Here is a 25,773-nt window from a genome sequence, read left to right as displayed (position 1 = left end):
GAGAAACAGAAAGAAAATCCAAACAAAAAAAGTTAGCCTGTGAATCCTCCTACCATCTCCCTGGGATTTTTCTGCACCGCATACACAGCTTCCCCTGGATGGAAGCAGGACAGCAAATGCACGTCATGCAGGGTAGTTCAAGACAGGATACGTGAAACCCATGCAACAGTCCCAGCTCCCAGGAATTGGGAGCAGGGCTGTGTAATACAGCAGGCTGCAGCTCTGCTCCGGCAGAGCAAAGCGCAGACAGCGAACAAAGCAGGAGATGTCCCATGTCCATCCAGTGACGAGGGGGTGGAGGTGACACTGTTGTAAGGTGCCATCTGATCAGGACTTCTTTTCTGTGCTTGACATGAATAAGGGGATTAGGATGGCAAGTTTCCGTGAGCTCACTCTATCGGACAAAAGGCCCTGAGGTTTAGTGTCACACTGCCTGATAAAAGTACAGGAGGCTGTCAATCAAGGGCTCCTAGGTACTTGTGTCGGTGACATAATCTTATTAGAAGATAAACCAGTGAAATCCTTTTCATGATGAAAAGTTACATTTAATTGCTCCTTTGCTTTTCTTCTCTTTCTCTTGTTCATTTGTCCATTTAACTTTGTTAATGTTAGCTATTACAAGAATATAACGGCACAAAGATACAAGCCATCTACACTACGCCATGCTCATAATAAACTAACAGCTAAGAATCCTGAAGGATGGTAGTGTCTGCGCAGAAACAGCACCAGTTGTGATCTTTGAAACAGAAGGTCAAAAGAGTTACTGAATTAATTAGCAGGAGTGCTCATGCACAAGGATAAGGTTAAATGTTATGTCAGTTGCTTTACCAAAGAAGCTGACAAAAAGACTAAAAAATGGTTAAAGCTCAGTCTCTGTGCAACAAACAAAGGTAGACTTTTAATATCCTCTTACAGGAGTGAATCCAAATTAGCCTTAGTAATGTGACTGTTTTAGCCAATTTCAGGTTGTTTCTTTCAGTTTCAAAAACAGGCAGCTGATGCTGATAGCATGAATCACCGCACACTGCCAGAAATTAATCAGGAGAAACTTCACCAGAGCCTGGAGGGGCAAGTTGGGAACGTCAGCATCTGCATCCCCTGCAGGCCCACCGCGACGGCTTGCACCTGCCGCGCTACACCTTGGGCTCGGCCGGGAGCAGGTCAGGATCCAGCCCGTGCCACACAGGCCAGGGTGTCCGGAGGAGTCCTGGCAGCGCGGAAGCTCTCCCGTGCCTGAGAGGAAGGCTTGAGAGGGCACACGCGAGGTCTGCACAGTACTCTCTTCTGGGGAGAAAGGAGAGGAGAAGGACAGGATACTCTGTCCGACCAGAAGACCCTGAACCCTGGTGCAGAGGAGGTGGCTCTGATGCCTGGACACCCTACAGCTGGCCACCCGTGTGGCTGTGCAGCTGCGGCACGAGCAGCCCACACACATATCGCCTGCCCCAGACATACTGAGCACAGCTCGCGGGCAAACACAGGACTCAGGTCCTCATCCGTAGTCCCCCAACCTTCCCAAGACACCCCAGCCATCATTCTGAGCCGAAGGAGGCCGTTGTGCCTGCAGCTGGGAGATGGAGTACGAAGGGCGAGCCGTCATCCACACAGGTGGTACGGCATCACACGCTGCGCGTGCCGCCCGCTGTCGTGTTACACGTGTTTGCCGTGCGGCACGGGTGCTCCCCTGCGCATGCACGTCTGTGCACCGCACTGCTCTGTGTGCGTGTCGCAGTCCGGCACTCACAAACGTCAAGGCCAGGAGAGAGAGGATGAGCGGCCCAGGCTGCCATTACCGCTGGGCGGTCGCTGCTCTCTGCCCACCCGGGGGGCCGCAGGCAGCTCTGCCCGCAGCCGGGGGTCTGGGGGGGATCAGCCACCGTTGCCGTCGAGCGGCAGCGGGACTATTTGGTCTGGCTCGAACTCCTCAGCAGTGCCAGAAGCAGCAGAATAGCAGGAAGCCATGCGAAGTTTTAAAGCTATTTTCCAAATATTTCCAGTTTGGGAAAGAGAGCTTGGATGTGATCTTGCTTTAACAGGACTAATCCGACAAAGGCTAAATCGAAGGTCAAGAAGCCTGTCCTGCAAAAATCAAAATGGGCACAAAGATTAGTCAAGCCTTTGCCGGTACGGAAGAGGAGAGTTGCTCAGGTCACTGTGGCCCAGATTGCCTCAGTAAATGCCTCTGGGAAGTAAATGAGCATTCACCACGCAGTTTAGTCACCCCAAGGCCCCCAGTTCTTCAACTAGTTGTGCGTGTAACTTTACCTTGTAAATAGCTACTGAAGAGACTGAGTAATATTAACCACCTTATTAATGCAGGATCACAGCCCAAGCTAGAAGCTATGCTTCTCAAAATATATATTTTTAAAGCATCATACAATTGTCACAATTAATAAACTACAAACATATTCTGTGTAAATGACTAGTGCCATTTAGTGCCATGGAGTACCACTAAAATAAGTTTTACACAAAGCACCTGAGTGTGCATATTATCCAAATAATTTAGCTCTGCAAATGTGAAATGTTTAAAGAAAAAATGAATTCCATTCATTTTACACATACTGTTCCTTATTTTATCCAAGTGCCTGCCTGACTGAGAACAAACTAGCACTTTAAGTTGAAATGCTTTGAGAAATTACAAGTGTAATTCTCTCCCATAACTCAGATGATCTTAAAGAAAATAAGTCCTCCAGTGTTCTTCAAGAAAACCACATTTTCATTTAAGGACTAACAAAAGAAATCTGACAAATGTCTTAATTCTTTGCTTTTTTAGTAAAAGTACGCATGAAAAATCATAAGAAAGAAGGATCGGAGTGGTTGATGGCAGAACAAAAGCAGCTGAAAAATGTGATTTAACATTGGTTAAATCAGTGGTAGTTGGTGATTTAGTGAAAAGACAATTGTTACATTGCTGGGCTGCTGATCACATGTCACTGGCATTCCACAAACGCTTTGCCAGTGGAAATCTAACTCCAGCTTTTGGGAAGGCAATTTCAAAACAGTGCAACATATTATAAATTAATTACCTGACTTACTATTTTCTCTCAAAACAACAGTTTCTATATTATGTGTATTTACAAAATCCTTTATTACGTTTTCAAATATTTAATCGCACATATTTCATACCTGCCAGTTCTGTGTTAGACTCTAGAGACTCTGATTACTAAATTGAGAAAACCTGTCAAAAATATTTGCATACAGGTTATTTGCTATGCACCCAAATTCCTCTTACATTTTTCCTGAAATCAACACGAGATGTGGAACAAGATCGGCCCCCCACTCAGCTCTGTCAGGGAGTTGTCCTGGTCATCCTCATCTGAAACGTTGCAGGGTGTAGGCTAATCGATGATAGCGAATGCCTACAAATGAATGTTTAAAAGCTTACAAAGCAGCAATGAGGAAAGAACAATGGGTGAGCTAAGCGCAGAAATTTATTTTTACTGATCGAACTTAAGCAAATCCAAGGAACCATTAGGAAGTGCTGTCAACTAAAGCTTGAAATCTAAGAAAGTAGCCATTCAAAGCACAGTAGGCCCTTATAAACAGTTAATCCACGCAGCTGCAGTAGTTAAAGCAAACACACTACCCTTCACTGCGCCATCAATTACACCTTCCCAGAAAAAATTACACAAACTTTGTAGGATTTTTCAGAGAGAAGATGGATTCTTTTGGAGACTTGAGGTCAAGACTGGGCTGTTTAAAGTATATTATTAACAAATAAACATTTATTGCAAAAAAACCCTATAGGCCTTTGGGGAGGAAAATTGTGTTATTTTTGGCATCAAATGACACAAGCCATTTATGACATGAATGGCTATCACCAACAGACTGATGAAATGGCAAATGTCTCCCACTTAACTTCCCCTGGCTTCCTGAATAAAGTTTTTCAAACACTTTTTTCCTTCTGAAATGGCAATAAACTCCATGTAATTTTGGTTTTCTCTCTGTTCTAGCTATTTCAAGATCCGTAGCTGGAAAGGGTTGAAGGTACTTCCAGATGGAAGCTGAAGACTCCCCAAAGACTGGTAAGGCGATGAAAATCACATTGTTAGGATCCGGGGCTATGTACTGCCCTTGTTTGTATGTATTCTTGCTTGAGTGACAACTCGCAATTGGCTTTCAGATGGCTGGGTGAAAAAGCTGAGGTTTAATTGTGGCATCCAACAAATTGAATGTTATAGCTCTTGTCATTGAATGTATCCGCTCTGCGCTCAGACAAACCCCTGCCAAAATATGAGCTGAATTTTTAAGTAAGAAAAAAGCCACAAATGGAACAGGCTTCAATTATGCTAGACAACCAATATTCATAGGACATGTATGAAACGAAGACAGCTTGCTTGCCTTGGGCTTGTTTTCCAACCTTTCTGTAAGACACGGATCAGCACAGTGAGCTCTGCTACTGCCCAGCACTCAGTCCCATCGCCCTGGGCCAGCCGTGGAGCATGGTCGCTCGTGGGACCATGGACTGCCCTGCTCTGGCCTCTGCCACGAGGGATGCTGCGGGCAGGCGGGCGTCCGCAGGGAGCGGGCACCACCGGAGTGCCAGCGCTGCTTCGCCGAGTCCTCCCATCTCCTCCGTGGGGAGCAGCGGCTGGATGGGGAGGACGCCGTGCCGGGCAAGGCTGCTCTCCCTGTAATTGCCCTGGAATCTCTGGGGATTCTCCCACATAAAATTAATGCAGGCGCCATCAAGGCTAATTTATTCCACACCCACAAAACCATGCTGGGGAACTGGCCCGGGCATGGGTAGCGAGGCCGAGGCAGCGCGACTCTAAGGACCAAGCTAGCAGGAGCTGCGTGCCCCCGGAGCACCGCCTGCTCCCTCCAGCGCGGGACACCCACCCAGGAGTTCAGGGACCCCACAAAGGCCACGAGTGCCCTCGCAGCCCCCAGCACAGGACACGATGGAAAGCTGCCACTGAAATACAAACTCTGCCTCCTCCATGCAACGTTCTCCCACGGCAGCTCCTGCCAGGGCTGCGACAGCCAGGAGCAACCAGGGTGCAGCGGCTGCAGCAGGGGATGCCCCCAGCAGTGGGATTCTGCCCGCTCCTCCATTAACAGAGTAGCTGTTGGTTGTAATGCTTTCTGCTCCCATCAGCTGAATCACTTGTTTGTTGCAGCTCCAACCACCAAGCCTGGCAGGTTCAAACCAATGATACCAAGTAGAGATAGTATCGCTGCAACATTTCACATGCCGTTTATTCCCTCAAATAGTTTTACTCCATTTGTACTTTCGCAACATTTCATAAATTGCTCTTAACAATAACCTGTCTTTTGTACTACAAGTACTCCCATCGCTGTGTCTCATCTGTAAAAAACCTGTTGCTTTTCTTTTTACACATACACAAACCAAAAGGCACACGGAGGACATTGTAGTATCTGCTGTAAGCATCAGTGCTCACGCAAATGCTGCCATAAGCACAGACAGCACATGGCTACAACACTGTTACTGTCACCTGTTCATAACTTTCACGGGAAAAGGCGCGGACAGCTTCCTTGCAGCTTGGCTGGTAAATGAAGTAATGAAGTAAACAATTTCTCATATGTGTGTGTAAATAAATAAAAGTGAGAAAGTATCCAGATATTGCAAAGCTTCGGCATGTTTGGCTGACAAGAAAGGGAATCCTTAGAAGAGCAGCATCGCCCCTGGGGCAAAGCGATGCCCAGAACATGGGAGCTCTTCCTCCCTAGACCTCAGGGAGAAACAGGCTATGAATATCCAGGCAGCTGAGGTTGTTGGTACTGCCTCCCCCAGCCCCGGGCGGGTAGAGGCACCGGCACGGCAGCAGGACTTCCCAGACAGCTCTTGGCACCGGTGGGTGACGGCACCGGAGCCCACACTTGTCGGCTGCGCGCCTCCGACCGCAGGGCAGACCCTCGCCGAGCCGGAACCTGTGGGCATGGGGCAGGATCTGCCTGATGCCGGGGAGCACAGCGTGAGCCTCCAGCAGATCCACACGCCTGCCCACAGCGATGGCAGAGCGGGTGCTGCCACCCATGCTCCCACCCTCTCCTTTCCGCAAGGGGAGAGCTGGAAAGGGGCACTACAGCAGTGGCAGACCCTAGAGCTGCCGCCGAGCTGCATGGGGCTGGGGCAGTGTCAGCTGGACGGGCTGCACCGGCCGTCGAACCTGAGCTCCGCAGGGGCACGCAGGGTCACTCCAGTCCTCTCATGGCAGCGTGCGCTGGGGACATCCAACAGCAGCCACCACTGAGCCCCAGCTGCCCACCACCGCAGGGTCCGCACCCTCACCTGCAGGGCTGACGGCAATCCTGGAGCCTCTGGACTTCTGCCCTCCCAGGTGCAAATGCAAATTCTACTGGCAGGGCAGCCTGGGGTCTTTCTCTGTACGGCTTCGGTCACCTAAATTTCACTGAGCCTTCCTTAGTCGCCCCTGTCACTGTTACAAAGTAGAGATGCTGTGTCTGTGTGATTGCATGCAATAAAAACCAGACCGACATGTAATAAAATTAGTATCAACAGAATCCCTTCAGAAAAACGTTTTCTCTTAAGATGTCAAGAGAGCGGCATACAATATGCAAAACTTGTTCACTGGGACCCAGGGCAGCCTGGCTTTGCCTTGACCTCTGCAGAGAGGTAGGACTTGCTCATTGTTCCTTTCTTGCTCCCTCTTCCCTCTTCCTTTCTTGCTCCAGACTCTAATTATTAATGACCAGAAGGTGACCGGAAAGCACTCGAAATACAGTATTTGCATTTCCCCAGTGCAGTCACAAGCACAGAGAAGCCAAGTGGCTTGCAGAGGACCACAGAGCCACCAGCAGAGCAAGGAGCACATGCTTGGCTTTGTCAGAATGCTTAATGAAGGAAAGGGATTTCTAAAGCCTCGCTGCTGGTACTAACGTTTATATAGGGCCCCACCACGCTTTCCTCATCAACTCTAGTGTGAGTGGGAGCTGACCCAGGGGGTCACGCTCCACATGCGAAACTTTTCCTGCCATCAGATGAAGCCCATGCCAAGATCCAACGGCGAAGACAACTCACAATATTAAACTGCGACTTCTCTTTAGGGTGGGTTTTGCCTATGAAGAGCCCCATTCCCAGAAACTTCAGCGAGCGCCTCCACCGAGCCCTCTCTAGACACTTGCTGTCAGGTAAGTAAACTGACCTTGCATGACACTGCAAGCCACTGCACGCCGGGGCAATTGGCTTCAATGGCATTACTCACGGGAGCCCTGGGAGCGGGGATTTGCTGGCTGAGGCCCCCACCGGGGCCCACAAACTGGCAGCGTCAGCCCCTCTGCGCAGGGAGTGTTCCCGGTGCTGGTGACTGCTGCAGGAGGAATGTGCTGCCAACATCCGCGAGCACTCGCAGCCCGCTGCGCGCACCGGTAATCTGAAGATAGCTCTCAAATTATAACAGATAGGTACTGACTCAAGCCTGCATGTACACACAAACCTTCATGGAGTGGATATTCAGCCTGCAAACCACAATTATTAATAGCAGGGGGCGGGGAGTAGAAGGAGGGAGGATCAGCTCTTTCTCGCCTGGAAAGTCAGAAATGCCAACCTCTCAATGCCCAGGCAGACCCACCTGAATGGGTAACCCGCGTGACCCCATCCCATGCATGCAGGGAACCCCCACTCACCACCCCCCCAGCTCCCGCTCACCCACCACAGCCAGGAAGAGCCAGCCTGTGGCTTTTGACCCACGTGAGCTCACGAGCAGCGCCAGCACAACTCCAATATCCTGAACACATCACTCGACTGGTAGGGGGGTCGGACCAGGTCACCTAGATCCCCAGCTGCTGGAAGAAGTGGCCGAGGCAGAAATGGGGCTGTGTGCCCAGCCAGCTCCAGCCTGTGCGGCTGTGGTGGCACCCTGGGAGCCAGGTCAACCCTCGCTGCCCGCTGCTCACCACCTTCCCACAGCTCCCTGCAGCACCTGGCACCTCTCCTGTGGCTCCCGACCATCTGACAAGCTCAGGGCGAGGCTCACGAGCTGGGCGGGTTGGCCTGCTCCTGGACAAGGTCAACCACAGAACTGAGAGCACAGCACCGCTGAAGTAAATTGCTGAGGTGCTGCTGCACTGGAGATGGCTTAGCCCAGATCATCAACTACAGAGAAATGTCTGCAGCAGACACTGAGCATTTATGAATAGTGCTGGGGCTTCCAGACTGTCATGTACAGCTGGACCTTACTGCACCAAAGTATCCCCCTAAGCGAAGGTAGCTCGCCTCTTCTGCGGTCATTTCAGTGTTTTGGTTTGCATTTTTTTGTCCGTTTCATTATTTCCTACAGTGCTTTATTGTGATTTGCTAATAAACCTCCTTGTACGATATAGAATTAAATACTTGTCTCATTTCACAGGCATTATCAAAAGAAACCTCAGCAAGAACACACCCCCCACCACCACCAAAACTGGATTAAAGTTGTGACATAAAAGAAAAAGTCAGAAACCAGAGAAGCTGCTTCGTTGGGAAGCTGCAGAAATAGCTCTATCGGGTGATAGAAAAATGCTGGCTGTAGGCAAGCTGATTATGCCAAAGGATAGGATCCCACAGGTTGAAAACTGTTCTGTGGAGTGGATGTTAATGAGAACTGTAACCTTTCTCACTAATGAGTTTTGGCAGGTATCATGCTGCAGCCCAAGGGTCCAGTCCCGCGGAGCTCCCAGTGACCCCAGCTCCAGCTGTGGCAGGCAGCAGTGCCCAGCGTGCTGCTGAGCCCCACCTCCAGAGAGCAAACGCTATCCCCAGTCACACCATCCACGTCCACATTCTATGAGAAAAGTGCTTTCTCGCTAATATGCAAGGAATGCACCAGTGCTCAATTTGTAAGGAGAAACTACTGTAAGAAGCAATGATGTTTCTATCAGTCTGAGAGAATGACGAGTAACCACTGGCTGTAATTAGAAATGCTTTCAAACAATATTAGTCATTTCTTCTGCAAATTCAAATTTGCTTGCTTCCTATCATAATAATAACCTCTAATAAAAGTAACAACTGCAAAAAAACATTACTGATGTAGACTATTATCCTTTTTTTGGTTTTGTTTGTGTTTGGTTTTGTAATCAGTGAATGGTGATTCAGGTTACGCGAAGGAACAAACACATGAAAGTAAACTTCCTAACAGCTACCAGGAGGATTTGGTCCTCAGCATGTGCACATAAATTCCATTAGCTCTTACTGGGAGAGTGCATGTGCACTCTTGTACATTATAAATAATACACTGATTGCAGTAAAATCAAGAGCCAAATTCTGTCCTTTGATGAGCAAGGATGGCTCTCATTGAAGTCAATAGGAATTGCATGTTCACAAGTTCATGTCAACATTTGCAAAGGAAAATTTTGTGCATATTAAAAAAATATTATGTTACAGAGGCAAAGCAAATGACCTCCACGACAAGTATTCTCTGTAAACGTACTGGCTTCCTACAGGAGCATCAGGGTATAAACCCTTATAAAGTTCCCAAGAAATACGTTATTCCTTGTTTATGTTGATATTGGGGGCATTTAATCAATTTGTGCCATAGCAGTTCTGCTGTATCTGTAAAGATCACTGTAAAATTCCAAAACCAACAAAATAACAAACTGGAATTAATCATATTAACAATTCCTTTACTGTAATACAATCTTGCAAATGTCTACTTGTTCAGTTGCCCACAGGCAAAGAGTTTTTGAGAGGTGAGTACAATACCCCAGTTCTGTATGAGCATCACAATGAGAAGCACGCAGGTGGGTTTAGCTGGGCTGCTGGATTTCCATCTCAGCCCGGACAAGTTGGTGTAACAGATCCTGGGTTCCTCTGGCAATACTGATTGAATGTTTTACCTTCTCAAGACAGCGGATACTTAATGTTGTGTACAAGATAACTTCATTTTAAGGGTTTTGCTTCTACATAATCTGCATTAAAATTGCATAATATGCCACATATGGTGCTTTCTACTTGTAAAGTATATTTGGCATCCCATAAAGGGCAATGGCAATACATACATTCTGTCTATGTGTTGGTCATCTAAAAGGAGAAAAGGTTTGTTGTCCATAATTTGTTTGAGAACAACCAGAGCCTATTTTGCAAAATGGCTGTTTTGAGAACAGCCTGGTCAAGTCCAGGGAACAGAAGTCCCCGTCCACTCCTCATATCCCTCTCACAGCAGTAACTTGCCCTTACTTTTCTTAGTGCCCGCTGATGCCAGGGGCTGGCTCGGGTCTCACTGACTGCATTAGTCATAGCGATTGGACAAGTTTGTCAAGATATGTTCAGAGCAATTGCAGGCATACCAAAAAGTAAAACAAAAGTAAGACAATATTTCATTTGGGGAATATCAGTCTAGCCAAAGCAAGTCCAGGAACTTAAAGTAAACCTAAGGTTAGTATGTGTAAAAAAATAATAAAAAATAAAAAAAAATAAAGTCAAAGATCTGCCTCAATTTTATGTTGAATTTCAAGAGGCATCTAGAAACAGTGAATAATTTGCCTGAACAAAGTATGCAAGATTCAGATCTGTATTTGCATGGATGTTATAAATACCAAAAAGCACCACATTTAAAACCGAAAGTCAGCTCATTTTACCTTACAAGTATTGTCATTTTTTTCTCCCCTACGGCCTCTGTTCTCGAACTCAGAAGTCTAGCTTTACTTTCAACATTTATTTTAAATTAGATACAAAGTTGTTCACATTTTTTTTTACTTAGTTACCAATAGAGAAAAGTGGTGTCTCCTTCCCTCAATGTTACCAATGCTGTTAAAGCTCCCACTGCTGCAAAATAATCTTATCTCCCTGTTACATTTTTTAAAGTATCTTAACTCAGAAAACACCTCTGCTTTCTAAAAAAAAAAAAAAAAAAAAAAAAATTCTAATATGTTTTTATCAAACAAAAATCAGTTTTAATTCATAGCTTTAGACATAGCATACCACAATTACATAGTCCACAAGGTGTATATTCAATAATCATTCCCTGCTCACTTGATATATCTATTCCAATTGACTTAAAGAAAGGAAATTTCTGTTCCTAATTGCACCCATCTAAGCCCAAAGTAACTCCTCTAATTTCATTATTTAGCTGTTAGAGACTCAGCTGTCAAGATTCACGTCACACTGTTACTTACAACTAACCTTATTCTTTGTTTCAGAACAAATGTGGAGATTTTATATTTTGTAATGAACAAGAAACTGTCATTTCATTATGAGTCAATCTTTGCCTCGTGAGTAATGCAATCATCCCCAAATCATGCCAAAAAAACCTTTCTACCACACTAAACTATCCAAGAGCAATACCCAGTTTGTTTACCTTTACTGGAGATTACTGTACAATTCACTTTGCAGTTTTATTTATTTACGTGCTTCCTTTCTTACCTCACTTGAGCAATAACATGACATATCATGCAGGCAAAAAAATATAGGCAGAAAGAAGCATTTATCCCTGTTTTTTCTGCAAGTATGTCGTTTGACCTAGTGCACCCCTTATAGAGGACATGGTAATGGTCTTTCTCCATCTCGCTGGCATTTAAAATTCACAGCCTTTTTGTGAATCTGCATTTTATGCAACTCGCGGCATGGTCCAAGCCAGCCCAAGCAGTAGAAAATCCCTTTCTAATATTACCACGAAATATTGCTGTTATATTTACACACCACATTCTTCCAAAACTACCACAAAACTGAACAGCGCAAGGACTATTGTGCAAACCAAACAGACAGAGAACGTACTTGCCTGCCCTTAGCCTAGCAATGAGAAGAAAAATGAAGCGTTTTACTAAGCCCTCTCTTCCCCCCCCAGATTACCCCTCTGAGCACGTCAGCAGGCGTCCGAGGGCTTCTCTGCGTACGTGTGCCGGGGTGGGGGGTGCACGCGCGTGTGTCTGTGCGCCCGAACGCGCTCCCCCCTCGCTCCCCAGCGCAGGGCAGCCAGCACGGTGGCTTTCAGCGTGTGTTTCGTTACAGCCGGGGAGGGCCCCGGCCGCTTGCTCGTGCGCTGAAACCTCCCGCTGACTTGCACACCGAGTATGCAGGGAACTCAAGCTCTCCTCTTGTAGTTTACTGTATCTGCTGTACTCTTCATTCCAGCAGAAGGAGGTATTAAATAAAATGAAATCAATTCCTGTCACAACAAGAAATGGCAGATTTAGTCTAAATTTTAATTTTGTCTGGAATGAAAAATCAGAATCACAGCTGCATTACGAAAAGCATACTCCTCTTCCTCCTGAATATTTCTTCCCAGCTATCTGACTAAATTAAGCAGCCTCCAGTTGTTGCTAAATATGCGCCCACGTTTCAAGTTCACCAGAGTAGTAAGCATTTTAAGAGGTACCATGCCTTATTGGTTGCTTCACAAGGGAGGCAAGCAAGAGGGGTATGTATATATTTACAATTGAAATACACTAGTAACGTAATTTGTCTAAGAAGAGACTTTATAATCCAGCTATTTTATCATGATATATTATCGATAGTTGAAAAGGTGTGACATATGCCTTTGAACTAGTTCAAAAGTTTAGGCCAAAAAATAATAGACATGATTTCTAAACAGAAAACAAAATGTTCCCGTTACATATTTCAGTGAAGAAATTCTTGCAGTGTAGTTCATATTTATTGGTTATTTTTTGTCAGGTTAGTAGTTAAGAATTATAAATTATCCTCTTATTAATCTAATTGCCTATTGCCTACATTGCAAAAACATCCTCCCTATCATTTTCTACCATGGATTAGTGCAAATTACGTATTACCGTTGCAATTATTTTGTCCAATAAGGTTACCATGATTGTAGCAGAAAACCAAAATGTCTCCCCAAATTCCTAAAACACGTTCCATTCCAGATCCCCACTAGTATTTACTCAGCCTAACTCCAAACCAGCTCCAGGCTCGTGGCTGGCCCTGCCGGGCTGGTGCCGTCCCAGCGCCCGTGCCGTTATCTGCCCCGCAGCCTCCCTACGTGCTGCAGAGATGAATTCCTGCTGACACAGGGGGGACCTGCGGGGGCTCTGCCCGATCGCGGCTACTCTGCTGACGTCATCGGCAGAAATAACAGCTACATTTCCTCAATGTTCCCGCTTTTGGAATTGTTTCGAGGTGCTACAAAAGCCTGATCCTACAGAGAATTTTTAATCGGGCTGATGTGTCCAATAGCGCAGGGCTGGCTGGATTTTCAGCAAAAATGCCAGAGTGTTTCAGCGACTTTTAAAAGCATTTTTAGTGGATGACATAACTTTAATCGTTACTCCATGTCCTGGGCATGTGCTTAGGCTACTCCTCATCTCTAAGATTCACTCAGGTTTTACGCTATTCCCTAACGACACACACTCAAGGACCAGTCAGTGCCAGTCTGACACGAGAGACAAACGAAGCGGAGGGGGACACCGCTGTTCTACACAACTCTGCCGAGTTCTTATGATGAACAATTGCACTGATGAGTGTAACGACACGTCTGGTGCTCCTCAGTTTAAAAAAAAAAAAAAAAAAAGTAAAACTGAAAACAAAATCTTCCTGTTAGCAAACAGTTATTACCCATTCTGCATGTAGCAGAATCTGGGAGCTCAAGTCACCTCTTGTACCACGGATCCTGCCTACATTCCACAGCCTGCGCTCACGACAGACACGCGTGCTCGCTCCCTCTGGAAGAAAAATAACATTCACAAAAATAAGAGACATTTACTAATAGGAAGCTTTTGTCTTTTTTCGAATAGAAAACGCAACTGAACTGGGAAACATCAGCCTCAGTATTATACTCATGTGAAGGAATTTCCAAAATCTGGAGAGGGTAATATTTCCCTACAGCAACGAGGCTTCGCAGCATTTTCTTTCCTTCCTGCGAGGTACGTGCTGCTCCGTGCTGATGGTACATAAAAAAATAAACCCAGTCACTGACAAGAAAGGACTCAAAGATGAAGAACAGTATAATGACATAACAGAAATATACACTAAGTCTTTTTTAACAGCACCCAATAACCATGCTAAAACAATGTCTGACATATCTTGAAGAATCTAACAAAAATCTAAATATTTCTCTTTCCCACCCTAAGCAAAACGTAGAATGCATTAGTGAAAAATTATGAAATAGCAGCTGATTGTTTGCTATCCTATCCCTCGAATAAATGACCTCTTTTGCAGCCTTTATTTCCAAAGCTAGAACAGGAATATGGATCTTTCTAGAAATTACATGCATTTCTTACATATGAAATATGTTACCTGAAACAGTTATTTTTCATAGCATATATTTTCTTTACTATCAGCAATAACTAGGGCAAATTGTTATGTAACACTGAGTAGTGAGATAAAAACAAACCAGAAAATCACAAAAACCGCAAAAAAATTGAAAAGATACAAATGGGAAAGCAATGTAATATTTATAATTATTAATGTTTTATAGCAGGAAGCACTGTTATGAGTGGTACAATAAATAAATTCATTTAAGCAAAGAACCGGAATATAACTACCGCAAACCCCCTATTTTTGATAAACATTCATTCTGAAGGTTTCAGTTTGTCAGAAAGAAAACTTCTTTTAGAGAAAAGAAGTGCAAGTGTAAGGTTCCAAATGTGCAACAATCTTGCAATTTGGCAAAGCTCTCATTAAAATCAAAGTGAATCTATTTGACTTGGGCTTGCAAGAGTCACCCTCCCTGGTGCCACTGTACTGCTCTGGGTTTTTTTCCCCTTAAAAACCTTGCAATCAAATGTACCTGTGACCCTCAAAATCTTAAATTTTAGCAAAATAAGTACTTTGCATTAAATCAAAAGATCACGATGTACTCCTGCAAAAATTTGTTGGATCTCTTGTATGAAAGGAGTCTAAAATACACGCATAGCTTGTCCCACTGATGCACCGATGATATTTTTGTGACAAATTACACTTATCAGGCACCTCTGCCTACTTCAAACTCTGCTTGGGCCACTAATCCATCTCCCCCAGGATTTATTCTAACATTGCAAGCATAGGGGTAGCTTCAAACAGCCAACGTTTTTATTTAAGGGGGGGGGAAGCAAAAATGTTTTCACCCTTCCCCCTAATGTGAAATGCCCTCATCCAAGGATGGGCAGTAATCATTCCTGACCCAGTGAAAGGTTTAAGGTCTGATATCTGACCCATCAGAAGCTTGCTTTCATTAGAAAGACGAGACACCAGTTTTCCAAAGATATACACACAGCACTTGATTACAGTCCTGGGAGTTCTGGAGAAATCTGACCTTTAAATTACATTACTATGTACAGAAAAATCTATTTAAAGCAAATTTCAGTAACTAAGATATTTAAGTAATCTTTATTCTCCCTCTTTTTTTTTTTTTTTCTCCACCCCCCAGAGATCTGTAAATAGGACTTGGGATAACAAAAAGCATCTGATTTTACTGATACCGGTCTTCCTCCGATACTGACACTGTTCCACCTCACTACTCCAAAGCACGCTTACTTGGCATATAGGCATTTCACATCCCTGTATGTTACAGCACAGGATGATGGTTGCACCAGCACGCTGGAGGTGACTTGCACAACTTGCTCATGGCTTCACTCCTCCCTCCACACTCTCACTGATAAAACTGATCATCTGCATCGCACAGCCCATGAGAACTGCTCGCACGTATGAATAGCTATTTTTATCCTTCAGCTATCTATCATAAGAGAGTATTTCTCTGAGTCTAAAAGGCAGCAGACAGGGAAAGCACACAAACAATGTCAGCGTAGTTTCACATGTTTGCTCTTTGGGGCTAATAAAATTTCAGAGAAAACAAATTTTGATTTACCGTGTCTCCCCTCCCCTTTCCATGAGCTGCTGCTGCTGTCAGTCCTTAGGGGCACACACAGCAGGTCACCATGTAATGTCACACTAGGTGCTGGGATTCAACAAAGGCTAACATGTTGATATCTTTTTATTGCTCGTCAGCCTGGTTACCCCATTTCCCCCCTATACAATCGGACACCTTTGATAATACGGAAAGTTCTGAAGCGGTGACATTTCTATTTTCAGTTCGAAAAGTATTTCTGTTTTTACAAAGCCATAGTCTACAATCTTGCTTTTTAAGGTGCGAAGCGTGATCCTTTATTTTACAGAAACTACAGATGGGACTTAGAGGGTACATTTGCTAGCAAATAATGTAAATATTTACATTGCCAAATAATGCTTTTTTAGGTAGCCTAAAGACTATTATAAATTCTTTCCTAACTAACAAAAACAGCTAAAGTAGTGCTACCTACAGAGACACAAGTTTCATTGACCTACAGCTATAGCTACCATGGGGTGTTCTATTCTGTGTGGAAGTAAAAGACAAAGTCTGCGGATACGCTCCCTACCCCGGGGTATGAGAAAACACAGATAAAGCTGAAGGCCTGGCCCCGTGAGGGCAGGATCGCAGCGGCCCAGCGGAGGCAAGCTCCGGGTGAATTTCACGCGAAGCGCCCGGGCCCGTGGCGGACTCTCTGGTAGCGTGCTGGTGAGGGCTGCAGCACGAAATAGCACGTTTTGTTGTAATTCCTAAACAGGGGGACATTTATCTGGGCCATTTATACAAGAGTTATAACCCTAACAATATTTATACTCAGCATGTCATGTTAGCATTTACTACCAGTTTCCATGGAGATGGATTTTCATGCTGTAGCTATGAAATGCACATTGTTGCCACTAAGCCACTTCAGGCCTTTCTGGAAGCCTGCTGAATGCCTGACAAAAGTTGATGCAAACCAATAGTTGTTGTTCTTTGTTTGTTGCCAGACTTCTAGCAGAGCCATATTATGTCCTAGTGATTGAAGTGCCCATGTTCGCCCCCCTCCCGGTACAAAAAGGATCCTCAATTTCGGTGACAAGCATGAAGTGGGCTTCTGCAGGGGAGGACAAACACGGCGCGGGGCAGGGGCTCTGTCTCCGCGCAGGGACGCGGCGCGGCGGGGGGCCGCCTCCCGACAAAGCCTGACATTTGGGGATAAAGCCGAAATAAAATAAAGCGCAGGCAGCGCCCGGCCCGGGAGGGACGGGGCCAGCGCCGGGCTCCTCCCGCCGCGGCCGGCCGCGGAGGCGCGGCCGGCGCCAGTCCCCGCGGCTGGGCCCCGCGGGCACCGCCGCGGCCGCCCGCGCACCCTCCGCGCCCGACGGCGGCTCGGCGGGGCGGCGGCGGCCCCGCGCCCGGCCTCGCTCCGCCGGGCCGGCCCGGCCCGCGGCAGCCGCACCGACGGCCGCGCCGAGCCCGGCTCGGGCGCCCCGGCCCCGGCCCCGCCGCCGCCGGGCAGCCGCTCCGCGGGCAGGTCAGCGCCCGGGGCCGGCCGCTCCCCGCGGCTGCCGGCGCGGCTCCGGGGCCGCGGCCGCCGGCGGGCCGGGGCGAGCCCGGGGCAGAAGGGCCCCGCGGGCCGGCTCCGAGCGCGGCGGTGCCCGGGCGGCGAGAGCCGCGGCGGGCCGGGCCGAAACGGGCCCCGCCGCCTCCCCCCCCCCCCCCCCGCCCCCGACGGCGCCGCGGGCTCCCGGACCGCGGCGGGTCCGAGCGCGGCGGGGCAGGGGGGCGGCGGGGGCGGGGGGGGGGGGGGAGCAGGTCCCCGCTCGGGACGGGCGCTGCGGCTCAAATTTTCTCCGGTCCCGCCCGCTGCCGCCCGCCTGCAGCCCGCCGCCGCGCCGCCCGGGTCCCCGCTGGCCGGGGCCGCCCCCAGCGCACGGCCGCGGGCCCCGCGGCGCGGCGCTTCCCGGCTCCGCCGGGCTCGGGGCGGCGGCCCGCTGGGAAACGCGCCCCGAGCCCGCAGCGCGCCGCCGGGCCGGGCCGGGCCGCCCCGCCAGGGCTCCCCCGCCGGCGGCGGCACCGCGCCGGGCCCCGCCGCGCTCTTACTGTTGGTAGTCCTGCTTGCAGTAGAGCTTTCGGTCCCGGAAGTAGCAGCTGGTGGTGAGGGCTTGCTGACACGCCGCGCACTGCAGGCACTCCTCGTGCCAGGAGGACTCGTTCACCCGCATCAGAAACCGGTCCGAGATGGGCCGCTGGCAGCCCTCGCAGACGGCCTGGTGCTGGCAGTCCGACCCTGCGAACGGCAGACAGCGGCGTGAAGCGCCTGCCCCGGCCCCGCTCCCCCGGCCCCGCTCCCCCGACCCGGCCCCGGCCCCTGCCCCGCTGCCCCCCGGCCCCGCTCCCCCCCCCCGCCCCGGCCCCGGGGGCAGCCGGCGGGGCGGCGCAGCCCGGTCCGCCCCGCAGCTCGGCGACACCGAGCTCGACGGCCGCCGCCGAGCCCTCGCCCCGCGGACGTCGGTGAGAAAGCTCCGCGCCCGCCGGCAGCCCCGGGGCGAGGCGGCCGCAGCCCGGCCGGGCCCCGCCGGCGCGCAGCCCCGGGCACCGAGCGGAGCGCGGGGGTCGCTTTCGGCGCAGCCGAGAAGCGAGCGGCAACTCACCCAGCAGCACTCCTAACGTGGCCGGACCCGAGCGCAGAGGGTGGTCTTCCATTTTAATACCGTCCAGCATCTTTGAGCAGTCCGACTGGCCCCGCGTAAAGCACCTTTCCAAGGACTCGGGACCTGTTGCGATATCCATGGGGCGGCCGGCGGCGCGGCCCGGCGCTCCGGGGCGGCGGGGGAGAGGCGCTGCCGGGCGGCGGGGCCGGCTCAGCCCCGCGTCTGGCCGAGCTCGGGGACACTCTGCGGCCGGGAGGAGGGAGTCGCTTTTATTTTTATCTGGGAGACATGAGGAGCGTTTCCTGCCCGGGCTTCCAGAGACGGGGGGCAGAGGAGAGAGCCGGCGCCGCTGCCCATGGGGGCAGCCCGCGCTACACGGGCGCGCACATGCCGCGCACAGGGCGCAGGGCAGCCCGCGGTGTCACCTGCTCGCCGGCAGCGCCGGAGCCCCACGCCCTCCGCGGAGGGCCCTCCCGGGGCCGGGCCGGGCCGGGCCGGGCGGAGCGGCGCGGCGGGGCCGGGCGGGGCGGCGGGGCTTCCCCGGCGCTCCGCAGCCCATGTGCCATGCGGCGTCCCGAGGAGCCGCGCCGTTTAGAGCAGGGGCCGCGGCGGAGGAACACACCCCCCGGCGCCTCACCCCTCCTCAAACTTGCTGACATTTGAACTCCATTGGTGCGCGCCGTATCGCTGCGCCGCGGTGATCCGTCTCCTCGACGTCAAATAGTGCCCTGGCCCCGCCGGGCCCCCGCGGCCCCCGAAGCGCGGCGGCGCCCGGGGCGCGGGGCGGGCGGGCTCCGCGCACCCCGGGGCGGCCGGCGCGGCCGGGCGGCGATGCGGGCCGGGGGCGCGCCCCCGCGGGCCGGGGGCCGGGGCCGGGGGCCGGGCCGGGGGGGTGGGGGGCGAGCGAGCGAGCGAGCGCGGCCGCCGAGGATGGCGGCGGAGCAGGGCCCCGGCCGCTCCGCTCCCCGCTCCCCGCTCCGCTCCCGGCCCGACGGCGGCTCCCGGCTCCTGCCCTGCCCGGGGTAGGTAGCAGCGCGCGTCCCCCGCCGGGCCGCGGGCAGGTGGCGGCGGGACCGTCCCTCGGGGCGGCCGGCGCCGGCGGGGGACTCGGGCCTCGTCCCGCGGGCGGCGGCAGCGCGACCGGCCCCGGCGGGGACGCGGGACGGGGCGCGGGGGTCGCTCCGCGCCCGCCCTTCGCCGCCGGGCGGCTCCGCGCCGTCGCGGCCGGGCTGCCCGCGGGAGGGCCCGGCCGCGGGGGCGGCGGGCGGCGGCGGGCGCGGGGCCCCGGGGGAGCGCCCGGCGGCCCCGCGCCCTCCCGCCCGCCGCCCGGGCCGAGCGGCGGCCCGAGGGCTGCGGGAGTCTCCCGCGGCGGCGGCGGCCCGGGAGCGATCGGCCGCGGCCCCGCGCCCGCTCCCGCTGCCTACACGGCGCTTGCCGCGGGTGCGCGGGGCTTCCGCGCGCTTCAGCGCGACCGCGGCCGGGCGCGTCGGGGCCGCGGTGGGTGTGCGGGGCGCGGGTTTGCCCGGGCTGTGCGTGGGCAGCAGCCGCAGCAGCAGCAGCAGCCGCAGTTGAAGAGGCCGCGCTGCTTCGTTCCGTCGGAGGGAGCGCGACAGCCGGGAAGAGCAATCCCCCACCCCGTGCTGGAGGGAGCGCGGCCGGGCCCCCGCGTCTCGGGCTTTCCTTTCGGTTTTGCTTTTTTTTTTTTTTTTTTTCCCGAGACCGTTAAAAATCTAAATCCGAGGAAATAAAAATCCGGAAAGGATTCCGTGCGGAGTTTCTTAATGTGACCCATGATATGCTCTGACCCTGCCGCAGGAAGGGAGTTTATTTTGTAATGCTCCCAAAATATTGGTATTTAATAAGCGGGACAAGTGTTAACGTGAATTACTTAATGCTTCTTTTTCTGGGTCTTAAGATAAAGCCGCCTTTTTATGCCGTTTTCGTACAGAAACCTCGCTGAAAGAAATTCGTGATTATGTTTTCGTTAAATATTTTGGAAAGGGTTTTCAGTAACAGAGCCTGTTTGGTTTTTGTTCCGGACAGTACAAATCTGAAAACCTTTGTAGCTAATGCTGAAAAAATAATATATGATTATTTAATTCTGAGATCAAGATAAAAGCTGCTTAGATTTCAGAGTTCAATCCGTGGAGAAAAAGCTTCTCGTTTACATTAATTTTTTATGTCCCCTTCCTATTTCACGGAAGGATTCAGCGTTCTCCATCACGCAGGGCTTCCGTCAAATTATCTTCTACAATTGCAAGGAAAATTAAAGCCCCTCTTTCTGCAGTAGTTTTTGTAACTTCTCACTAAAAAAGAAAGAGAGAAAAACAAGAAGAAAAAAAAAAGCAACGCTGTGCGGCGGGACAGTTGAGAGCAGAGCGGGAACCCTCCCAACTCGCACCCGCAGGAATAATTCAATCTTTGTTCGTGGGCTTTTACTCACAAATATCACACCAAAGATTTGTTGCTTCTTGCCATGTGTGTGTACGAACGCTGCACCGGATAATTATTATCCCTGCCTCCTACCCCGAGAACAATTCGATGAGGTGTTATATTCGGTTTATATAGCGCTTTTAACGAAAAACAAAATACAATTAAAACACCCACGCGCAAAACCATCACAGAAATAAAACCAAACCAAGACTAGCGCAACCCCACCTCCCCGTGGCTTGGTTCTAATTCCCTGTTTATTTGCAAGGCAAATCTTTTTGTTTTGAGGTGTTTTGGTTTAATTTTGAGAGTCGAGCGCGAAACGCAGCCGGTCTCGGTTCTGCATTTCCTCACCGAGGCGGGGAAGAACGAAGCGCGGGGATCAGCAGCCGAGGCTGAGCTCGGCCGGGGGAGCCCCCGGGCCGCTGCCGGGGGCCGGTGTGCTGCTGCTGGCGTCCCGTCGTCCCCCCCCCCCCAGCAGCCGGCACTGCCGCTCCGGCGGGACGAGGCGCCCCGGTCCCGTCTCCTCGTCCGCCGGTGCTGCCCGCTGCGCACGCAGGCGCGTGCCGGGCGCTCCGGGCAGCGCGGCGGGGGCTCGGCTGGGGGGGGGCGGCGGCGGCGGCGGCCCCCCCTCCTCCGCGGAGGTGCGCCTGACGGAGCGGCCTGTCTGGGTGCTGGCGCGGGACAGCGAGGGGCCCCGGGCCGCTCGACGGCGAGAACAGAGGAGCCACCCCCCTCCGCTTTCTCCGCGTAAGCATGCCGTCCCCGGCCGGGATGCGTCCTGGCTGCCTGCCTGCGTGCGCGGCCCCGCCGGGCGCAGCGCGGGCTCCCCGCGGAACCGACGTGCGGGGAGCGGGGGGTGGGATGGGGTGGGGGGCGCGTCCCCGCGGGATGCCGGGGGTGCTGCCCCGGGCGCCGTGCCCGCGCCCCCCCACCTCGCGGGCCGCCGGGGCTCTCCGCAGCCTGCGGGGTTTGCTGCGCTGGTACGGGGCCTGCGGTCCCGCCGAGCAGCCCCGCGGGGTGCGCTGCCGGATCCGCGGGTGCGGGGGTGCACCCCGGCCGGGGGCGGCGGTGACCGCGCGGGGCCCGGCCCGGCTGCCCGGTGCGGCGGGGCCTCGGGCGCAGCCTGCCCCCTGCCGGCGCGCGGCGGCACGGCCGGGGCTCCCGCGGGCGCGGCGGGGCCGGGAAGCGGGGCCGGGGTCAGCCGGGGCGAGCAAGCGCCCGCGGGGCCGGGCGGCCCGGGGCCGGCGCCGAGGCTCGGGAGCGGGACCGGTCGTCCCGCGTGCTGCTCCGCGGGGCAACCGGCGGCGCTACCCGCCCCTAGACGGGGCGAACCGGCCTCCCGCCTCGCCGTTGCGCGGCCGCCGGCCCCGGCGGCGGGAGCCCCGCGGGGCAGCACGCGGGGGCACCAGCTCACTTTGTCCTTGTTTTTCTCCACCCACAGCGGGATCCTGCGCCTCGCCGCCCCGCGGAGCCCCGGCCTTCCCCGCCCGCCGGCGGCCGATGCCGACGCACCGCTGCCCGGGAACGCGCCCGCCGCGGGCGGCGCTCGGGGAGCGCGGGGGCCGCGGCCCGGCTGCACGGCGGACAGGGGCCGAGCCTGGCGCGGGTCCGGCCGCCGGGACTGAGACCGGCGGGCGCCCCTCGGGCGGTCTCACGGCCGGCGACCCGCGGCGCGTACCGGGCTCTTCTCTGAACGGGTCTGCAGCCCGCGGCTCCGACCGAGCCCGCGGCGGCGGCGCCCGCCGCGCGGTGCCTCCCCGCCGACGGCCCTCTGCCCCGGGCCGCCGCCACAGCGCCCAGCGGGCCGGGCCGGGCCGGGCCAGGCCGTCGTGCGGGGCAGTCGGTCCGCCCGGCCCCGCCGGCCCGGGAGCCTCGGCGGAGCGGCCCCCTGCCCAGGAATCGCCGCCGCCGGGTGCGCTCGGCGATGACTAATTCAGCCCGCTCACCCTCCCTCGGAAGGATAAATGTAAGCGAGCTGCAAAGTGTAGTTACTAATAACAATAACAATAAATTATTGGGCTGTTGCTCAGTAGCGCAAACAAACGCTTGCCGTGAACCACGCGCAGCCTCCCCGGGCCTCGCAGCCGCCCCCCCCGGGGACCGGCCTGTCCGCCGCTCCGGTCCGGCTGCGCCCCGGCCCCGGCGAGGGTTCCCACCCGACCGGCAGCCCCATGGTAGCAGGTGACCGGGCGGCGCCGGGCTCGGAGCCGCGCCGGGGACCGGGGCCAGGCCGCCGAGGTGCCCGGCGGGGCGCGGCCGGTGGGTGGGTGGGCTGGAGCCGGCGGGGTCCGCGCTCCGGGCCCACCGCGCTCGGTACCGGCGCGGCCCTTCAAAGGGCCCGACCCCCGCCCGGGGAAGCCCCGCGCCCTCCCGGGGGGGGGTGGGAGCGGGGCCGGCAGATCGCGGTTCGGAGGCCACGCCGCGCGGAAGGCGGCAAACACCAAGCCGGTATTTTAATTAAGCAGGGTCTCTTTGATATAGGCAGCCTGATGCTATCTCTGCGCGCTGTTCCCTGCACGGCAGCTTTTGGGTAGGAAAACTGCTGAGGAAGCGGGATGGCGCGGAGCGGAGCCGAGCAGCGCCAGAAAGCCCCGGGGAAGGCGGCGGGTGCGTGTGAGCGCGGCGCGCTGGGAGTTCCAGCTCCGCCGTGGTGCGGGGCGCGCTGTGTGCATTTTCGGGGGGCCTGGAGGAACTCTAGTCAATTTACCATGATTAAAGGCACAAGCAAGGAGGCGCCACACATTTGCATGCGCCTTCATCTTTCCTAAGTGGATTTTTGAGGGCAGCGCGGCAGACAGACTGGGGCTCCGCGTCCTCCTCCGCCGGCGGAGCGCCTCGCCGTGCGGCCTCGGGGACTGGGGGTCTCGGAGCCCTCGCCCGCCCGAGGGAGCGGCGGGACGGGCCTCGGCACCAGGGCCCCGTCGGGGCCGCTCCGCCGCCCGGTCCCTCCAGCGGCGACAGGCGCGGCTCCGCGCCGCCCTCTCTCTCGCCCGCGGAGAGGGCTGCGCTGGCGGCGCTACACCGGGCGCCCCGTCTCCCGCTGCCTGCTCGCCCACCCGGCCTCGCGTCCGGGCACGGCCCGTGGTACCTCGTCCGGGCCGAGAGCAGCCGCGGCTGCCCGCGGCCCGGCCCCCTGCTCCGAGCCGCCCGGCCCGGCCCGGCTGCCCCCGCGCTGCGGAGCGGCCATCGCGCCCGGCCCCGCGGCCCCGGGCAGGCGGCTGAGGCCCAGGGGCGGCAGAGGTGGACGCCGGGGCGGGGTGTCCCGGCTCCGGGTCCCGTTCGGACCAAACCGAAGCGCCCTGGCCCCCCGCACCGAGCCGGCTCGCCTAGGCGCGGGCAGGTACCCGACGGGGCGGCCGGGCCGGCCGAGCCCCGGCTGGCAGCGGCGTGGTGCGCACATGTGTCCCCGCGGCGGGCGGTGCCAGGTGCAGGGCTGGGGGCAGAGTTTACCGCCAGGCTCTGACGGCTCCGCGGGTTTCCCAGCCCGGGGGCCGGGGGGGGGTCTTTTCGCAGTTCAGGGCAAATACCTTCGTTTCACTGGGAAATTTAACCTCTCCTTGGAGTTGGATCCATTATACGGGTTTAATATCCGCTCTTTTACAGCTCAGCGTTGTAAAGGCAGCAGCCAGGTCTGTGAACTCTGACATGTGCACCCGCGGGGGGGTGGGGGGGGACGGGACCTGCCGGCGCGGAGCGCGCCTGCCAGCGCAGCCTTTCATCTGCGGGGCCGCCGCACCGGCCCCGCCGGCCGGCAGCGGGAGGGGGCGGCGGCGCTCCCCACCCGCGCAGCCCGGCCGGTCCCTCGGGGCCCCCGCCGCGGCCCCGGGGCTCCGAGGCGCCCCCGGGGGTGCCGGCGGGGCCCCACCGCTCCGCCGGTCCCGGGGAGCGGGCTGGGCCGGCGCGGCCGAGGTCGTGCCCGCCTAGGTGGCCTCCCCCGCGCCGCGACACGGCAGGTGCCCCGAGGGCGCGGGCGGAGGCCGGGGGCCCCGACAAGCCGAGCCGGGCCGGGCGCTGCCTGTCCACAGGGCTGGCCGGGCCGGCGGGACGTGCTCCCGCAGAGACCCCCGCTCCGGAGAGCCGCCTCTCCCGCACGGGCGTGAACGGGGCGGCGCGTCGGAGGGACGGGAAGGGGACGAGGCCACCCCGAACCTTCCGCTTTTTCTCCCGCGAACTGGCAGGTGCGTGGGGCGGCCCGGGCGAGGGCACCGGGCGAGCGCTGACCGCGGGGCTGGGCCGGGCCCTCGGACCTCGCCAGCCGGGCAGGAGGGACTCGGCGGTAGCGGCCCGGCCCGGCGGGCACGGCGAGCGCTCGGCGCCGGCGCTGCCGCCGGGCGGGCGGTGCTGCGGCGCGGCGCCGGGAACCGCGCCGGGAGCCCGCTCCGCCGGTGCGGACGGCCGCGCCGGCCTCCCCCGGCACGATCCCGGCGCCCGCGGGTCCCGCCGCCCCCCAAGCATCAACCCCGGCTCCCGGCGCGGGCGGTCTGCCCGTGCCGAGCGGCGCCGGGGCCCGTCGGGCCGGGGCGGCGGGAGCGCCTATGCGGCTGCCGAGAGCGGCGGGGCCGCTCGCCGGGCGGGGAGCGGGTTCCCGTCGGAGGGGGCCCGCTCCCCGGCGGGGAGGGAGCGGGCCGCTCCTCTGCTTTTCTGACGCGCCGCGGGAGCGTTTCTATACGTTTAAGCCAGGAATCTAAATGAAACTCGATTTTCAGGAACAAAGAAATCCTAAATTCCAACAACGAGAAATCCTTTCCTCCTGGGGCTAGGCAGCCTCTCCGTTACGACTAACGTTTTCCTCCGCCGCGGCGACGGGAGCGCGGCCGCTCCGGGCCGCTCTCCTTCCTCCCCCGCAGCGCCGGGGCCGGCGGAGTGCAGGCGAGGCGGCGCCGGGCGCCCTCGAAACCGGCTCCACCGGCCGCCCGCGGCTCCGCGCAGCCCTCGCTCCCAGGGCCGCCTCGGCCGGCGGCGCAGGGCCCGCTGCGCGGAGGGAGCCCCGCCTGCGTCCGCGGCCCTTCCGCGCCTCTCGCAGCCAAGCCCGCTCC

General features: G+C 55.4%; 2 protein-coding genes across 2 annotated transcripts in view; one reads left to right on the top strand and one right to left on the bottom strand.

Annotated features, from left to right (window-relative positions):
* The window catches only part of LMX1B (LIM homeobox transcription factor 1 beta), a 103,826-nt gene extending 85,023 nt beyond the window's left edge, over positions 1-18,803 (bottom strand). The window contains exons 1-2 of the mRNA XM_069771463.1: positions 18,305-18,803; positions 17,754-17,940 (exon numbers count right to left, since the gene is read on the bottom strand). Coding sequence (XP_069627564.1) covers positions 17,754-17,940; positions 18,305-18,443 — 326 coding nt within the window. The 5' untranslated portion in view covers positions 18,444-18,803. The remainder of the gene's footprint in view (positions 1-17,753; positions 17,941-18,304) is intronic.
* Positions 18,804-23,292: 4,489 nt separating this feature from the next.
* On the top strand, positions 23,293-25,382 carry LOC138682038 (collagen alpha-2(I) chain-like). Its single transcript, XM_069771014.1, has 4 exons — positions 23,293-23,350; positions 23,524-24,077; positions 24,341-24,366; positions 24,527-25,382. Exons 1-4 carry the CDS (start codon positions 23,293-23,295, stop codon positions 25,380-25,382), a joined length of 1,494 nt encoding a protein of 497 aa, XP_069627115.1.
* The last annotated feature ends 391 nt before the right edge of the window (positions 25,383-25,773 follow it).

The sequence above is a fragment of the Haliaeetus albicilla genome, chromosome 26 (genome assembly GCF_947461875.1).
Source record: "Haliaeetus albicilla chromosome 26, bHalAlb1.1, whole genome shotgun sequence".
Lineage (NCBI taxonomy): Eukaryota > Metazoa > Chordata > Aves > Accipitriformes > Accipitridae > Haliaeetus > Haliaeetus albicilla.
This window is presented reverse-complemented; position numbering and strand designations above follow the sequence as displayed.

Coding starts and splice junctions, on each gene's coding strand:
- LOC138682038 (XM_069771014.1), top strand. CDS start 23,293: ATGGCGCGGAGCGGAGCCGAGCAGCGCCAGAAAGCCCCGGGGAAGGCG. Junction 23,351..23,523: donor GGGGAAGGCGGCGGGTGCGT/GTGAGCGCGGCG, acceptor TTTTGAGGGCAG/CGCGGCAGACAGACTGGGGC. Junction 24,367..24,526: donor GTTGTAAAGGCAGCAGCCAG/GTCTGTGAACTC, acceptor CCACCCGCGCAG/CCCGGCCGGTCCCTCGGGGC.